General features: G+C 40.7%; 1 protein-coding gene across 3 annotated transcripts in view; it reads left to right on the top strand.

Annotated features, from left to right (window-relative positions):
• Positions 1–11313: 11313 nt before the first annotated feature.
• The window catches only part of LOC148890615 (immunoglobulin-like and fibronectin type III domain-containing protein 1), a 33081-nt gene continuing 24763 nt past the window's right edge, over positions 11314–19631 (top strand). For all 3 annotated transcript variants that reach the window (XM_089010265.1, XM_089010266.1, XM_089010267.1), the window contains exons 1-3: positions 11314–11510; positions 13938–14013; positions 19509–19628. In XM_089010265.1, the coding sequence (XP_088866391.1) occupies positions 13965–14013; positions 19509–19628 (169 nt within the window). In that variant the 5' untranslated portion in view covers positions 11314–11510; positions 13938–13964. The remainder of the gene's footprint in view (positions 11511–13937; positions 14014–19508; positions 19629–19631) is intronic.

Below are 19631 nucleotides of genomic sequence, written 5' to 3' on the forward strand. Positions count from 1 at the left end.
GTCTTTCCCCTCTTCATCACCCTCATCAGATGGCCGCACCATCTGTAAATGCAGGTGGGTGAACGGAATGAGTAATAGCGTCAATTCCGTGCAAATTATCGTCAGGCTGCCTTGATGAAGATGCACGACTGAGAAAATGAGTACAGAGGACACAGTGGTCCTTTCTTGGTAAATGACCTACGTACCATCCTACCAACCTACCTACCTACCAACCTACCGACCTATCTACCTACCGACCTACCTACCTACCTACCACCCTACCTACCTACGTACCTACCTACTTACTGACCTACCTACCGACCTACCTGCCGACCGACCTACTGACCTACCTACCTACCGACCTACCTAGCTACCTACCGACCGACTTACCAACCGACCTACCTACCGACCTACATTCCGATCGACCTACATACCTACCAACTGACCTACCTACCTACCTACTTGCCTACCTACTACCTACCTACCGACCTACCTTCCGACTGACCTACCTACCGACCAACCTACCTCCCTTCTGACCTACCTACCTGGGTAGCTGTCCATTATGATAATGATAACGCTTGCTCCAAGGGAGTGCGGTTGGTGGGGGAGTAGGATTAGAGCAAGAAGCTTGTTCAATGGTTTAGATCAGTGGTTCTTAACCTGTGGGGAATTCCCCACGGGTTAAGAACCACTGGTATAGATTAAGGTGAGGGTGTGGATTTACAGTCCTCAATCCCACCATCTTCACTTCTACTAGGTGAGTTTCAAGTGGCATGAGAGTACCCATAACGACCTTCTTCAATCAGGAGTTGTAGGGGGCTGCCAGTAGTCCAGTCTGTGGGTGCCGGGGTGCAGTGAGGGTACATGATATATGACAAATGCAGCCATAAGTCAGCGGTAATATTTTCTGCGGCACATAAACACTTGTTTAGCCTCATGCACCTCCAAGGTCAGCGGCTTGGAGGGAGAAGAGAGAGGTATTAAACCCAAAGAAATTGCATAATGATTTAAGTTGCATGCAAGTCACAGGTTTCCAAACATGGCAGTGCCTTACACTGTCTCGTATACCCCGCAACTAGTTTAAAATCAGAAGCCCTATTTTGGTCGGCTTTTTTATATTAATTTAACTCATTCACTGGCAGATTTGTAGGCACGTGTATAGGTTGGATAAGTCACAAAATGATTAATGACAATGTCCCAAACTGAATATGAATGCTTTGTTGAAATGCTTAAAAATGACTTTTGCATCTAAGGATGGACGTTTTACATATGCAGAAATTCTCCTTTTATCTCTTTGCTTTATTTCCCAGTGTGAATCAGCTCTTAAAGAGGAAATGAGATGGTGTGCGGTGAACCTCGCTGTAATGCATCTACATAGACGCTCTACTTACACAACACTCGCATGACTCAACTGTTGGCTGGCTATCACAGGTCAAGTAACAAAATACCATCTAATTTCTCAGTCAGATTCCCAATTGCCCTTTTCGCCATCCGAGATGGCGAGGTGTATTACGGCATTATTGTTCTCCAGCACATCGGAGTGCTCACCGGCAACCACCAGACAAATGACATTTGGCGCCATCCGAGATGGCGAGGTGTATTACAGCCTTATTGTACTCCAGCTTATTGGTGTGCTCATCGGCAACCACGAGACAAATGACATTTGGCGCAAAAAGTGGAGAAGGATGAAGCCTTTGGATATTTTGTGTCACGACCTCGAATGTGGAACACTTTCAAACTCGTCAAAAATAGCGTATCAAACAATATTCCACTTGGAATCAGACTTAAAAATATGTCATTAGGAGATCCAGAATTGATATGTATGATATTAAAATATTATAACGTACTTTTCGTCGAGGATGTGGTGCAGTCCGATGTTGACTGCATCCTCCACAGACCTGCTTGCCCGGTAGGCAAACTGAAGAGGACCTAGCAGAGGTCCGGTGATTTTCTTTAGGTGGTTCAGCACGAGGCATTCAAAGGACTTCATGACCATAGACGTCAGAGCAACAGGTCTATAGTCGTTCAATCCCAAGGGTGCTGGTTTCTTTGGAAATGGGACGATAGTAGACTGCTTGAAGCAGGATGGGACTTCACACTGCTCCATGGATCTGTTGAAGATTTGTGTGGAGACCGGAGCCAGCTGGTCAGCGCAGACTTTCAGGCAGGAGGGGGACACTCTGTCACGTCCCGCAGCTTTCTTGATCTTCTGCTGCTTGAAGAGCCGTCTCACGTCCAGTTCGTGGATCTGTAGGGCAGAGGGCAGAGATACGGTAGTTTCTGGTAATGGTGGGCATACGAGGGAAATGGGGGTGTCCTTTTCAAATCGGCAAAAGAATCTATTTAGCTCATCAGCCAGACCATTGTACACTGCTTGGGGGGATGGTAAACAATAATTTGTTATTGCTTTCAGGCCATTCCACACCGATGCAGAGTCGTTAGCGGAGAACTGTTGGTTAAGCCTCTCCGCATAACTTTTCTTTGCGATGTTAACTTCCTTTCTCAATCTGTTTCGGGTGAATGTGTAAACTGCTCGATCGCCGCTTCTAAATGCGGACTCTTTCTTTTTCCTAAGCTGCCTGAGTTTGGGAGTGAACCATGGCTTGTTGTTGTTGAATGAGCGGAAGGACATTATATTGTGTTTATTTAATAGCAGTTTTGTCAACCCACAACGGCTGGAAGAGGAGAAGAAATGGATTTGGTTGGAGATTTACCCTTTAAAGCCATTTTCAAGACGGACTTTGCAAGGAAAAAAAGGATATCATTAACAAAGGTGGGTCACTTATTTCCTTGCTAATGGTAGCCTATGATAGACTTGTAGTAAATCACACTACACTTTTTTTCAGTCTGGATTGATCCAAACGAAGCACTACTGAAGGCCCAGCGATGAAATCCACGGCCCGCCCTGCATTCTATGTCTGTCTGTGTAAAAATAAAATAGACTACAAGAACAACAAGGTTGATCCAAATGATGCAAACTACTTGATGGGAAAAACCTTACTTATGCCGTATGATTTAACAAAATCTATCAGGCCCAGTCGGAGAACCTAGACTCTTCTCACCCTTCAGCTAATGCTAACATGCTAAAACGTGAACCCGAGCGTGGGGAAAGTGCAGCCTCCCGGAACAAATGCGACTTTAAAGTATTTATCCTGGTGAAATAAAAAGGTCTTATATCCATATCAAGCTAACCCCTGGCACTCTCGGGCTGTGATTTACCTCCCTTTGGCCGGGTGAAACAATATTTTGTCTTCTCCCCAGAGCCTCTGGACAAATGTTTTTTTTGTACAGTGATACCTGGGGGCACTTAAGGGAAGCGTGAGGGAATGTCATTCTCTTGGGGTGTTTTGTTTTGATTTTTTTTAGGCCTAAGACCTACAATACAACACCATTTTCATTAAGATTTTTTTTAGCTTGAATACATCCCAACCAGGGAACCTCATCCATCAAGACGGCTACACTGAGGTCCATATTACAGCAGAGTTATCAGTCCTGTGCCTGGCATCACTGCATTACTCAAATGGCTGCTATAAGGAAGACTTATGATGGCCGAGACACAGGGATTAATCACGGTATGACATTGTCTGTTGAATTCCATCCCGGATGCGGCTTGTTTGTTTGCTAGAGTTTTTGAACCAGCTTTGTCGTAAAAAATATGCTTTGATTCAACCTTCAACACAATTTTTAGATTTTGATACATTAGAATAGCAGACACGAAAAAAACTGTTAATTTTGCATCTGGGATTGGGTGACGTTCAGTCAGTTCAGAGGCCTGAAGACAACTAGGATTCGCTTCAGCATCCCCGCAACCTTTGTGAGCAGAATCAGAAAATTGGATGGATAAATGAAAGGATAATTTAGCGTAACCAATCCAAGATATATTTTTCCAGGTTGGTGTTATTTGAACTAGGTAACAGACCTGCATTTCACCTAAAATAGCTGCCTTCCTGTTCAATCCTTTTGACTTTTCTGTACATTCTGTTCTGATGGTTATATCCATCCAGCATGAAATTCTATGAAAATTGCTTTAGGGGCTATTATTTTTTTTCTAGGAAGGGAGAGGGGGGTGACTGCAAAATAAAAGGTATATATACAAGTCAAGTCTTTCATATCGCAAGGCCCTGTTGTATACATTTCTCCCCTTTTATTTCAAACTCATAATGACTTTTAAATGAGTCCACTGGAATCTTTTCGCTCTTGGACTTCCAAATCGCTGCAGCTCATTGAGAACACTCGCAGCTCACGTTATGACCAGTACAAAAAGATCAGAAGATAGTTTTCAAGTCCTAAAGTCACTAACAAGGCTCGTAGTGAGCATTACAATATATTTACAAAATATGCTTTGGGTCAATAAATCACCAACTGGCTTGCCTCCGGAATATATTAAAGATATGCTCGCCCAATATAAACTCAGTCGGATTGTGAAGTCAGCAGAGAATTAGTGAGGCTCAAAGTGGAAACTGGAAAGCAAACATGGTGAATCAGCATTTGGATGTTATGCAAATGGAATTAACTGCTAAAACACCAACAAAAATCATAAGCTCTTTCATGACATTTCTGTAGTTTTTCCCAAAATCATTTTCTTGCGCTGGATGTAAACAATTTTAGTATACAGTGATACCTCGGTTTACGAACGCCTTGGCTAAAGGACTTTTCATCGTACGAATGTTAAATTCACGAGAATTTTAATCTTGGCATACAAACTCTTTTTCGGGATACACACGGAGCACCACAATGAGTGATGTGTCGTTCGTGAACGAGCCCGTTGTCTGTCCTAACAAGGAAATGGCTACGACTTTTTTTGTCTCCTATTCCCCGCCCCGTCTGCGATTAAAGCCGCACGTGATTGGTCAAGAACGCAGCAGTGAGGGAGGGGTTTACAGAAACACAGAGCTGAATATAAAAATAGACAGACAACAGAGAGTGAGAAAATGGATAGAAAACAAAGTGAAATTTGGATTCGTTCAAAGGCAGTGTTGACTGCAAGGTTAAAATATCCAATCAATCAGGCTCCACAAATAACCCACACAAGCCAGAATCAGAATCAGAATCAGAATACCTTTATTCGTCCCACAATGGGGAAATTTGCAGTCCACAGCAGCAATTGAAAAGGGATGGAGTTGGGGTGGGGTGAAAGGATAGAAAACAAGACCCGTAATCCATCTGTACAATTTGAAGAGTAGACAAGCAAGGGAACCAGCTCGTTTCTAGTGAAGTTTCTAATGTGCCGGCCTGCATCTGTGATCTGCAATATCACAACTTCTAAGATGTACAACCCAGAGCTCCTTGAGACAATATATGCAAAAAGCTATCCATTCCATCAAGCCATCAACGGCCATCACAAAGGTAAATAAAACAACTTTATTATACTGTACTGTTTATTTATTTCATTACAATACCATAGCATGTTTCTTATACATAAAATAAGGTATATTGTGTGTAGTTTTAAGGCTTATTTAGTTGAAAATTACGTTTTATAGGGACCTGAGAACTGATTATTCTTATTTTAATGGTTTCTTATAGTAAATTAATGTTTGGAATACACACTTTTCGCCTTACACACACTTTCTAGCAACCAATTAAGTGCTTAAGCCAAGGTATCACTGTATTACTTTTTTCCTCTAATCTGCTTTTAAATGTCTTCAATTGTTGTGTTTCTATAATGTCTTAAATTCTCCTCCCTTTTAAATGTTCTAATTTGCCTTTAAATGTTATTTTTAATGGTGAAACATATTGACTCTTATTTTGTGTCTGAAACGCTTTTTCTGTGAGATGGAAAAAAACTATTCCTTGAGCAGAGCCACTTTAGTAACACCAATTAATTTACAGATTGCCATTCACTGACACCTGTTAATTATCTGTGTGAAAAAAATATTGTTATTAAGTACAATAGTCACAATGGGGAAATAGTATTGGTTTCTCGCTGATGAAGCCTACAAAAAGAAATATTCTCTGCCTTTTGGCAATGCGATCCATTATTCTACAATGCTCCGTAGTGTGCCTGCAATTAAGAAATGGCGGTCTAACTGTCCATTAATCAACATATGACAGGACACCATGTGATGTGACGCAAGTACCGTTCTTACACAATCAATACTTTGCAGTTGCAGATAATACGTCAACACGAAATAGTTGAGAAAAAACAGTGTATTGTAATTCAGTCTTTCTACATTGATGGCATGTGGGGGTTCCACATGCCTGCAGCACTTCAAACATCTTGCGACATGATCAAAGCTTGTAACGCAGCGGGCAAGTGATACAGTGCCACCCACAGGCGGTGTGACACCAAACATCCTTAATTTTGCAGGCATCAAGTCAAAGAGAGGGAGAAAAGGAGAGAGTGAGAGAGAGAGAGAGAGAGAGAGAGAGAGAGAGAGAGAGAGAGAGAGAGAGAGAGAGAGAGAGAGAGAGAGAGAGAGAGAGAGAAAAGAAGAAACTACCCCTAATGAATTTGGGGAAGCCATTAGAATGTTTAACCCCCTACACATATTACATACAAAATGGATAAAAAGGTTTCTTCAGTCGTCATCTGTAATTCTTTGAAGGTGTCGGACATTTCCCTTCTCATCCAAGAGGCTTCGTCGTAAGTCTCCCTGTTGCAACGCACCTGATTCAAGGGAACAGGCTCAATGCACACACCTGATTTTAATGATCAGATCATCAGCAAGCTCAGTGGAAGTCTGACATGAGCCCGTTCCCTTGAATCGGGTGCGTTGCAATAGGGAGACTTATAAAACACGTAGGACGGCAGCCCTCGAGGACCAGAGTTTGGCACCCCTGGTCTAAACCAAGAAGTTACAGTCCATAGCACAACGACGTGTGGTAAAATTAACCTTTGCAGAGTTCACATTCCTGATTTATTTGAAGTGAATCGTCAGCGACAGCCAGCTAGTATAGATTTCCGCATCTGTTTATTCACGGGTCCACACTGCCATGCAAAGAGACGTTAATGTCCATGTCTCTAAAGGGATCTGATGGCAGCAAAGTGAAAACACTGTCGCAGCGTCTTAAGACAAAATGGAGGTCGCCGGCGTCTGAATGCGCCATTGGCTCAAATGTCAAACGGCAACTCTGTTGACTGTGGCACAAGAGTCAGGTTGAAGTGGGTCAGACGCTTTGGACCACCGCGTCATCCGTCATTGAGTGGGCAGGTGAGGACGTAAAACCAACTGATGAGCGCTTAGACATTTTCCTGTTGATTATCATCAGCGGGCTTCTGAAATATTTACTTCTCGGTGAGCGATTCTTTGATGCCGGGGAGGTCAGCGGCTAACGTAAATATAGACATGATGATGACAGGGAGGAGAGGCAGTGAGAGCCACTGAGGACCGCATCGTTGAGAAAGACCAACAACGTTACTGTGTCAACAGAAAGCTTTGATGTTTTTATACTTTGACAGTAGTGACGCTCACATCTACAGAGCAGGAGGAAATGTGCTATCCTCTCATGAACAATTACTTCGGGCAGGGGTCAGGAACCTATGGCTCGCTAGCCATATATGGCTCTTTTGATGATTGCATTTGGCTTGTCGATAAAACTAAATACACATTCTCGCCTTTTCGCTGTTCATTTCCTGTTTGGGCGGCAGTTGGCACCCAAGTTGATGATGATGCCTGATGGGACGTCACGTCTGGAACGCCCCTGACCGAGAAAGCGACACACAATGCATTTTGGGTACTTGATTTGGTCTGAAAACTTCGTGTTGATCCATGTTGATGGTGAAATTAGAAGGAAAACACATAAATAACGTGATGATGAATCGTGTGTGTTGCACCAAGACTACTATTTGATACTAGTTGACGCAAATTCCAAGCAGACAAATCAGCCCATTTCCAACGGAGCTTGGGCGCCATCTTGTGCATTTTCTGGGACGCTACATTGGAGTCCTGATGGCTCACATTGACACAAAAGGACTTCTTTAATCAATTGCAAACATTTATGCTTTCCTCTTCAGAACTATTTGAATCATATTCATAACTGGATGAGTAACAAGAAAGCATCTTTTCTGAATTTGAAGCCATTGTTTTTATTCTAGAGCAAGGCAAAGACGTCCTGGCGTTACGTCACGAACAAGGGGGCGGGACCTTCTGAAACTCGCCATTTCCGGGGTCATTTTGAAGTATTTTTGGGACACTTTAAGTCATTTTTATTGGTGTTTTGCATTTGACTAAAAATATCAGCCTGCGTGTTTTGGGTATTTTAGATGCTATAAAACGTTTTTCTGATGTCAGTTGGGAAACAAAAAAATGGTGTCTGTGGTCCTTTAAGGAACAATAGAGAATACGTTCCAGTCTAGTATATGTTTCAGGTCCGTCGGTCAAAACCAAGGCATGACAGCCGATCGCAATTCCACACAGTCAACTGTACGCTGACAGACCATGAGCTTAATAAGAGCGTGGAATTGGCCGAGCAGGTTGAAATTTGCGATATCACAAGCGAAGGCCCCCGACACTCACAAGCAACAGGTGGCTCCTTTATGAGCTTCCCCCCAAGCATTGCGTGCCGGCGACCGCCAACACTTTATGACCGTGGTCAAAGAGGAGACGGTAGGAAAGGCAAAGGCAACTTGAGTCAAATGTCAACATGCAGAACGGGGGCGGTGAAAGTGAACAGAGATGATCAAAATCTACAGGAATAAAATCAACATAGGAGAGTGTGCTCAATTTGAATAAGAGTGTGAGATGGCGGTTTGGGATGTCCCTTAGATCAAATTAGCCACGTTCCTGCCTATCCCTCTCAGGCACAAAATGAAAAGTGAATTCCATTTAGGAATAATATAAAAAAATATCGGCCCATTGCTCCTTTCAACGCAACAAGGACCTTGGATGTGAAAATTATATTCCAAGTGACGCTCCATCCTGGCAATCTTTGCGAGCACCCCGTGAAATTAGCGTGAAAACATGGCGTGTAAATGTACCACAGAGAGTGTGTTGAATTCACAGCCATACAAAATCTATGGAATCCAACATCATTCTTGTATTTCAAGGAAATGTGAATGTTCGCCAATTGTAGGATGCATTTAAAAGGAATTTAGTTTTCATTACATGCGAATTATAAAATAGTCAACATGCTTCTCACCAAAGGCATAGAAAAAAAATAGTGACATATCATCACTGTGTTGGATCTAATGCCCAACAGTTCCAAAGGTTACTATTCCCATTTCCACAAAATATGAATCAAGGTTTTCCTAAAGAAAAATAAGGATGGTTGTCAATTGGCTGGTAGGATCCTGATCACCCTTTGACAAATTATTTATCTTGAGGATGATCTTATCATCACTGACTGTAGCTCCTGAATATGCAAAGCTCACATAACAAATGTTGCGGTTTGGCTAGTTGGCTAAAACGGCTGTCAAGGTTATGCAAATTGTGAGGCCATCAGCACTGAGCTAACCTGCTAATATAATGAAGTCGCTTGTCGATTCACCATGATATGAGATGAGATGGTATGTCATGTCATGATATGACATGAGATAACTCAATTTGGCTCCAACATATAGAACTCTCTGAGGAATCCTGGAAGGAGTGTCCAGTCCTCGGATGATAGCTGTTGGCCACCTGTCTAATTTTTAACCAATGGAGAATCTGGATCCAGGTTGGGAATCTGAGGAAGATGTTCTTTTGTAGATAAGGGGTGTTTCTTGAATAGACTCATCCTCTCACGCCAATGGCTATTTGCGACTGTTTTTGTTGCTAATAGACACACTTGGCTGTCAAACATAATTCGGATGCCCGTCGCATCATACCTCAACAGCTGCGCTGTGCGGAACGATATGGATTTTTGGCATGTGCGGACAATGCCTGGAAAAGCTTCCCGTAAACTGGGTCCTAAAAATAATACATGTTAAGGCCTGAGATCTGAATGGATTAGCACTTGGCAAGAACAAACAATGCCTTGAACCTTTATTTACAGGTGGATAGTAGTAATTCCATTTAGTAGTCTGTCATTTTGATAAGACAAAATGTGAACATTGGATTGGATTTGCCTTTATTAGTCTCGCAGTGGAGAAATTTACAATTCACAGCAGCAAAGTTATGAAAGAAATTAAAGTAGAAAACATAGCTCCCTTCCAAAAAGTAACACCATCGTTTTACACGGCTACTGACACTGGTAGATATTCAAATTAAGCTTGGCAGTGCATGGTCCAGACATGCTGCATGAAGTGACGTTGGTCTGTAACAACGATGCATTGGGTGAATATCAGGTTTATGACATTCACATTAGCTTTTGCCCAAGCTTTAGTTTTTGTGAGGGTTTTTATTTTGGTGATTGAATCGCCTACTACAACTCGCCAACCAAAAAGGAACATTTTAGAGGGGGGGGGGGGGATAGCTGGCGGTCGTACCCCGTCCACTGCGTGCTGGGCTATTCTTATTATTTTAACTCATTATGTAACACCTTATGGAGAGTCTAACTGTTCAACACAAAAAGGTTTGAGGTGTCTTTTGTATAATGACACACGAACATTTGCCAAAGGCCCTGACCTGAGATTGAACATTTTGTTTTGAGGTAGCCATTTTGGGCAAATTCTGAGGTTTGACGTAGCCATTTTGGGCAAATTCATAGGTTTGAGGTAGCCATTTTGGGCAAATTCTGAGGTTTGCATTTGGATAAACATCTACAAAGGGATTTAGACAAATTATTTCCAATCGGAACCAGGCTAGCTTTTCACCCTCTAAAATGGTAAAATATGCATTCAAACCACCACCCAAGACTTGCTCAGAAAAATGGGGCCCACAGACCCATTAACTCATATAAAAAAAATAAAAAAAGCCCTGCAACTTTTGTTTGCGACAACATACAGAAAACCACAGCAAAAAATGTATTTTTCACTTATCTTACAAGTATCAAAGTCAAAGATAGCTTTATTGTCAAATATGCTAATATGCATGTCATACAGCATAGATTAAATTACTGTCCTCTCGGACCCAGCGTGCAAGGCACTTGTAATGACTTTGACAAACATAATAAACACGGAAACGCCAATTTGCCGAGAGAGGAGTCGCTGTGTGTTCACGCGCCGCCATCTGGGGGAAAAAAAAAAAAAAACTAAATAAATAATATGACAACGAAAAGACACAGACTCATTCATTCTTCAGCACTTGGTGTACACTCTTTGTAACATGAACCAGTTCTAAATGAAAGAGGGGGGTATCAAAGGATCCTTTTCAGTATAGCAAATCAGAAGAATTAAAATGTTGTCCAAATATAGACTTCACCCTGATAAGAAAAACACTCCACTTTCATTCGTCTGACAGTTATCGGTGGCAAAAAAAAATCCATAAGAGGTTTTTAACCTGCTCTTTGACCCACCCTTCCATGGGTCCCTCTCTCCCCACCACTTCACGACCATGCGCCCAACCTCAGACTACTGTACGTCTCCTAGAGCAAAGACAAAAAAAGTATCAAGCGCTTGCGACAGCGGACGGGAAAAGAAGCATCAAGTGCAGACCTACACACCGCCGAGGGGGGAACTATTGAAAAAAATAGCAAAAAGCAGTTAAGCTCAAAGCAACAAGGACTGTAAGCAGGTTGGTGAAGATGAAGAAAATGTATTGTAGTTTGTTATTTCTCGGTTTTGTCTGGAAGGAATACAAATAGGCATTGTAAACAGCTTGCATTGTAAAATATGTGGGTGTTGAATAGTAGCCAGTACATGATGTTAAAAAAATTTGCTGGCAGTATTTACATAGCGTTCTATGTGTTACAACGTATTCAGTTCCCACATGGGTCATTTAGACGTCCTACCCAAGGGGTAGGGATATAGATTTGATGTAAAATCAATTTAATAACGCGTAGAGCCTTTCTCACTTTTGAATGTCACGCTTTCTAAACTGGTCAGTTGCTTCCAGGCAGCGCGGGAGCGTGAGAGTCAAGAGCTGCGAAGGTGTCGGGGCCTGATGAACTTTAGACGATGGTATCAAATTGATACGTGGCCTTTCAAAAGGGAAGGCAAGAATTGGGATAAACAGGATTTTTTTTTTTCGCACTGAAAACAAACAAGCAGCTGACATTATTCACACCACTGATGCTGCGAAGAAGTGCGTTATGTTCCAATACCGGCTGGCAAGTCAAACGTTCAAAGGGTGTTTGCAGCCCCAAATAAGAAACTGTTGTTGTTTGGTTTGTTTGTTTTTCTTTCGCTCCGTTTGACGTGCTAAACATGGATTAGCTTGTCAGCCCACAGCAATGAACTAAATGTGGAAATCCATTGGGAAGTTTTAGTATGTCCATTAGTGCTCATTTGTCACCGTGGGGTCTTGTCAATGGGGCCAAGTTCTGCCAAGCTATGAACTTGGCGTAGAACATTTGAGCGGCTGGAAATGCTGTTAGGCATTTGCCGTTAAACCCGTAGCCGCCAGGTGGCTAGGTCGTCACATAGTGTGGGGCCAAAGACATTTGAGATTATTTAGATATAGGTTGGGTGGTGTTCTCACAAATGTCATAAAAGAAAGTAAGAAAATATATTGCCATTCACGGGGAATCACTGTTTATTAAATCGGACTGGATCGAATTTGATAACTCCTTTATTGTTCACTGTTCAAGGCCGTTAGGACACATTTAATTCAACAACTAGAATTTCCAATGGAAAGAAAACAGAACAGTCCTATGTCCCCTTACCAAATGAAAGTAAATATTTCAATATAATATATGATAGTATATTATAATATATTGTATTCTATGTCATATCCCCATATATTTTATATTTTAAATTCATTTATTATGTATACATATATTGTACAATACATTATATATTATTCATAATATATTGCTATGTATTGTCATATATTGCAAAATATACAAATAATTGCCGCTTTTCATATACTGAAATAAATTACAAAATAATGTGTAATCTATGAATTTTTATAGTACAAAATGCAGTGATACCTCAGTTTACAAACTTAATTGGTTCCCCGAATGTGTGTGTAAGGCGAAAAGTTCGTCTGCCAAACATTTATTTCCCATGAGAAACCATTAAAAATGAGAATAATCTGTTCCCAGGTCCCCATAAAGCACAATTTTCTACTAAATAAGCTTTAAAACTACACAAAACATACCTTATTTTATGTATAATAAATGTGCTAATGTATTGTAATTAAATAAATAAATTATACTTTATAATAAAGTCATTTTATTTACATTTGTGATTGTAGTTGTCAATGGATGGTAGCAATGGTCGACTTAGCGTAATGGTACTGGGACAGCAAAGTCACACAAACGCGCACCTCGTTCGTGTTTTTCGATGATCTTTTTCTGCTCAACCGCCATTTTCTTTTGTGTCCTCTTCGGCTTAACACTAGCCTGTGGTGGGGTCTTTTTCGGTCCCATAATAGCAAAAGTACTCCACTCAATAACAAACCACGGGGTGACGAAAACTAGTCCGCCAGCCGCTGTGATCTCCTTCTTCTGATCGATCGTAATTTTATGTAATGTCTTCTTAGGCTTACCACTAGCCTGTGGTGGGGTCTTTTTCGGTCCCATAAGAGCAAAAGTACTCCACTCGATAACAAACCACGTCTTCACTCAAAGGGGGTGTGAAAAACTAGTCCGTCAGCCACCGTAGCGCTGTTCGACTGTGTGGTTTGGTGTTCTTCCGCCGACCACTAGACCGCCTGCCACCATGGTTCGTTTGCCGAGAACCAGTTCATATGCCATGATTATATTCTCAAAAATTTCGTGTTCGTAAGGCGAAATGTTCGTAAGGGAAAGCGTTCGTAAGCCAAGGTATCACTGTATACATAATTTTATATTGATAAACAACTAAAATCATATATTACAATTTATATTGGACAATATATTAATGATATATGTAAAAATATACGGCCAATGAAACAATGTATTTCAATATGTGTAATATTATCTTAACTATCTCTTTCATTCTATTCTATACTTTACCCGTAGCCCTAAAAATATTGCTGTGACATGCTGACCGTGTCCATTTTCTTTTTTGTTGACAGATTCCTTGGAAATCTCCTAGCGGCAAGATGTGGAAAAAGTCAAAGGTAACCGATCAAACTGCCGCCGGGCAGAAAGGTAAGTGAAATATGAAGGCCACTCTCTCTTCATCAGCCATGTTGCTTGTGTACTTTCTTTTCAGCAGTGTTTTACATGATCTTGGACATCTCAGGAAAATAATATGAAACATGTACAACAGTCATCAAGGTTTTGGAAAAACCGACATTTTTTTCTAAGAACAAAATGTGAAAAATGTACAAAAGCAGTGTCTGAAATAACGTCTGCCCGGATGCCCGGGGCGTGCAACTTTTACGTCGGGCGTTAAACTTACAGCCTAGGTGGCCGACAACTTTTTCAAGAAAAAATAAAATAATAATATTTATTATTTATTATAAATTAAACATTTGCTTTATTCCAATTTCGAAATATTCGATCGGTTTGGAAATTTCGGGATTTCGGTTCGTTTGGCAATTTGCATACTCTGCATACTAATTTGGCATACTTTGCATGCAATTTTGTATACTGCAAATTGCATACTTTGGCAGCCAATCAGAAGCCTGCATCGAATAACTTTGTGCTTCCGGGTGCATTTGCATATCATTTTCCAAAGTAGATGCACAGAGAACACAGGAAAAATGTATAGGTGGTTAGGAATCAAGCCAAAACCTTAGCCCCAGAAGAAAGATTCAAAAGAAGCTAACAAAATTTATGTCGCTACAAAACGTAAACGTACATTAAAAGCATCGTGGAAAGAGGAGTTGCATTGTGTAACATGCCAAACAGTGTATGGACGAACAACAACTGGAGCAAAATCATCAGCAAGGGATATTTACGATAAATTAAGCAAGGGAGCATTTGTGGTATGTACATCAATTACTTAATTTTAAAATGTTGTTCTGTTATATATTCTGATTATCAATCCTTACTCCCAGTGTTTGGAACTCATGACAAAAAGTTAGCGGACACTCGGGCAGACAACCCGGAAAAGTACCTGCCCGGCCATAAAGTTGCCTGCCCCATTTTTCACAACTTGAAACACAATAAAACGACTAATCGCCAAAAAAACAAAAAACATTATTGCTAAGTATAAATGATTTTTTTTAATTAAGGAAGTACCTACCACAAATGCTCCCTTGCTAAATGTATGGTAAATATCCCTTTCTGAAGATTTTGCTCCACTAGTCGTTTGTTGTCATGGTGTACAATGGAATGTTTGCGTTGCGTTGTCTGCTCAAAGCCACGTGCACTCCTCTTTTTAAGCGGCTTTCAAAACTCTCAAGTACTCATTACAGTCACGGTATAGTCGGTATAGTGCCGAGTATGCAAATTGCCAAACGACCGTTCGTTTGGCAATTTGCATACTCGGCACGGCAACCAATCAGAAGCCCGTTTCGTGCTTCGGACTATACTGTGACTGAAGTGTACTTGAAAGTTTTGAAAGGCGCTTAGAAAGAGGCGTCCACATGGCTTGTTGCGGTTTGCTTCTCGCTTTTGCTTTATTGAATAATTGATGATTTGAAAAAAAAAACATTTTTTTCTTGAAGAAGTTGTCGGAAGACCCGAGTCGTTTTGAAAGTTGTACGCCTGACGTTAAAGTTGTACGCGCGACGTAAAAGTTGTACGCCCCGGGCAGACATTACTTCAAACACTGTTAATACTTTGCAACAATGTTTTTTGGGGCGATTAATTGTCTTATTGTGTTTCAAATTGTGAAAAATGGGGCAGGCAACTTTATGGCTGGGCAGGCAACTTTTCAGAGTTGTCTGGTGTCTGCTAACTTTTTTTCATGAGTTTCAGACACTGACAAAAGTCATCAAAGTTTTGTAAAACCGACATCTTTTTTTTGGATCATATAGCACAGTTTTTACATCATAATCTTCTCTGATCCCGAAAATGAAGAAGACCCACCAAGAAAAGTCTTTCTGGTATTGTTGGAAAAAAGAAGTTGAAGAGGTTCAGTGTTTTTTTTTTTTTTGAAGCTGATCCAAACTTACAATGAATCTCCAAGAAATATGTGTTCTTCTCATAATACTAGTCATTTTCCAGAAAAGACTGTGAGAGGTATCTGGTGCTCTTAAGAAGGATGCTGAAAGCACCTCCTCACTGCAGTTGAGGGCAACTCCACAAAGGATGAATGAGTCTTCGGGGAAATGAAATGAGGCAAAAATTGCTATGAGAGAAATTGTGCATTACCCCAAAGACGCCGTTTCCTCTCAAGCACTGTCAAAAAAAATCCTCCAGGGAGATATTAACATTGCATTCATTCGTTCAGTCACATTGCTGACACCATGTTCATCATTTTGTGACTAACCACTGTGCGTCAGATGTCTCTAAAAAGCGTGTTTTTTAACTGATACTCCCATTCTTGGTGAATATGGAATATTGTGCGTCCCGCAATCCTGCCAAAGCGCCACCGTGGCGTGGTGCTTTGTCGGGATTCCTTCTAAACTGTGTCCTGTTCCTATTTCCTGCGATCCCATTGCGTGTTTTGGCAAAGTTCCAGAGAGAGGTCACCCAAATGGAAAAGGTATGCAGTGCTGAATGGTGATCAAAATTTCACATACAATTCACTCTGTGTAAGTGCATTACTTCATAGTGGTGGATTGCATGTTTGAGGTGGGCTTCGATCAACACATTTATTCCTTTGCTAATTATTTTGCCAATTTCTAAATGAATATAAGCAAAAGCTTGCATGCTGCTTCTGTCGCTTCTAGCTAGAGGGTGCTGTGGTTGACTACAATATTTACTCGATGGCAAGGGTGTCAAACTCATTTTTCGCCGCGGGCCACATGGTAGTTGTATTAGAGACACTCTGACGAAGGCGGAAGTATACCCCGAAACATGTCAAGTAATATAACACCTAAAAACACCATCTGTAAGAAAAGATTATGTTGTAAATTATGGGCCACATGGTAGTTACGGTAGCTCTTGGGGGCCGTTATTAATTTGGAGAAGCTATGAGAATATTTCATTCCCTCCACAGAACAAATTCATCTAGAACTGCTTCATGTCACAAACAGGGTACAGCAAGTGCTGAAGAATGAATGACTCTGTGTATTTGTGTTGTCATATTATTTGTTATTTTGTTTTTTTCCCAAGATGGCGGCGCATGAACACGCAGCGGCTCCTCTCTCTCCCGGCAAATTGGCGTTTTCGTGTTTTTTATGTTTGTCAAAGTCATTATAAGTGCCTTGCACGCTGGGTCCGAGAGGACAGTAATTCCATCTGTGCTACATGTCATGCATATGAGCATATTTGACAATTAAGATGACTTTGACTTTGCCAAATTAACTCATTCACTGCCAGATGATGTGCAAATATGTGGCCAGGGTTTTTGTCATTGTCACTCAAATTCCAGGACCCACAAAATTTTGAGTTTTCATAAACACTCAATAAACCATAGACTCTCTTCTTTCATCAGAAAAAAGAGAATTCATAATTTATATGGGTCTGGAGTTATCTGAGCTTGAAATGGGGCGGCTGTACATATAATACATATTGATTGATATAGTGCTTTAACAAAGTACTAACATGGACAAAAGGCAGATGCTGGACCCTTGTGATAAAAAAAAAAAACATTGACATCGGTCTCACCAGCTTTTTATTGACAGCCCCCACACTTTTCAATTCACAAATAAATTGGGAAATGGCAGCAAATGAGTTAATGAATAACTAGTTTTCACATTTGAAGTAAGAAATAATGACTGTTATGAAGGTTTACCTGGGAAAATGTGAAATTTTGGTTCAGACATTAGCAAGCGTCATGCTTGATTTGCTTTCGCGGGCCGAAGAAAATGATTTGGAGGGCCACATTTGGCCCCCGGGCCTTGACTTTGACACCAGTGCTTCATGGCGACATGACTAGTGTGGTGATGAGCTTATTTAACTCACATCTGAGTCCTACTATGCTAAAAAGTAACTTTTGACGTGGTTTCGGTGCCTTAAGTGGGGTTTATTCTGCATTTTAAAACATTTTCAATCATCTTTAAACATTGCACTCACCCCTAGCCAACAACATCAAAATATGTTTCATCAAAATAAGACCATAACTTGGCTTATAATAAAAGTGCTCTTGAATATGTCATAAACAAGCATGTTTATTTATCCACATATTTTAAGGTGCATATTGCTGAATAAATCTCAACTGGGATTGATTAAAAATACATACTTTTATTTTAACTGCTGTTAAGATAAAAGGCTACATACACTGATGTACGACAGCGATCCTGCTCTTGACCTTACAAAGTGAATTGCTCATTATGTGATGGGAGGGCATGCTGTTACTGTGTTGTCACTGAGCTGTAATCATGTGTTGCGTACTTAGAACATGAATTAACATCCTTTTTTGTATGATAGAGCAATAGATTTTTTTTATAAAGAAAATATGCCGTCAGTAAATAAATGTTACTTGTGAAGATGAGTTTGGGCGTAGGGTTGGTCTCGTCTGTCACTTTCTTGAAGCAAGCCTGTATAATTTATTGGATACTTACAGTAATCTTCTTCCGGCAGAAATGGTTATTACTGGGAATCTTAGCGTGGGGTTGATTTCAACTCTCAACACTGTTTCACAATTATTCTCAAGAATATTCACCACCTTGTCCATTGTGCCTGTTCTTTAAATTACAGCCTTCATCAATTTCCTTTGTGCACACACTTGTGAAAAATTCAGGATACCTGCTTTGAATTTGAAATTTCATTCTTACTTGCAACTCTTGAACAAGGGGCTGATACGCAAAATCCACATTTTATTTTTCATTTTATTTTTTGGGGTCGATGTTGAATTTGATGCCTTTCTATGACTTTTTCAGACTCTGTAACAACCTGATTACGCAATAGGTTCAGGGGCGAAATCCCTCAGAGAACATCTTGTATGAAACCGTGTAATGGAGATGTACTGTTGAACACTTGTTAGTTGTCTTCTTAGTCATCTTATGTCGTAATATGAACATTACAACGAAGAGGACTGTTTAACTCATTCACCGCCATCCACGAATTTATTCGGGAATGGAAAATATGATGTAGAGCGCCATTCCCGAATTTGTCCGGCTTTTGTTTTTTCTTGCTGGGGTGCCGATAAAGCGCTCGCCAGACCTCTGGCAATGTTTTTTTCCCTTCCACAAGGGGGCAACATTTTCTTTTTTTCCGTGTTAGCGCTTTGTTCCAGCTTCAACTATCGTTAAATTGCGATCTATACCAATATGTATGTATTGCATTGTACTTTGGACAGCTGCCCTCATGTCAAGCTCATATAACTCCAGATCCATATAATTTAGGAGCGCTTTATCGGCACCCAAACAAGAAAAAACAAAACCCGAAGAAATTCGGGATGGCGCTCTACGTCATATTTTCAATTCCTGAATATATTTGTGAATGGACGTGAATGAGTTAAGTAAGGGTGGATCAGATGAATGTGCATTTTACCTGGTTGGGTTCAGTGCCTCTCAAAAGGTTCAGATTAAGGTCAAACTAAGGTCACAGTAAATGTTGTTTTATATTGAATTTTCACCCAAATTGCAATATTCTTGACTCTTGACGAATAGTGTGTGTCGGGTATTTTATTCCCATTTAATTAGGAATTAGAAAGAAGTCCAAAGTGCCGGGTGTCATGATAACGCAGTTTGAGGTGGAACTTCCAGAAGGAAAGACAACCCCGGATTTTTCCCGGAAACCCATCGCAATTACGATTCAAGAAGGTT

Source organism: Hippocampus bargibanti, linkage group LG12 (genome assembly GCF_051943395.1).
Source record: "Hippocampus bargibanti isolate YZ-2025 linkage group LG12, ASM5194339v1, whole genome shotgun sequence".
NCBI lineage: Eukaryota > Metazoa > Chordata > Actinopteri > Syngnathiformes > Syngnathidae > Hippocampus > Hippocampus bargibanti.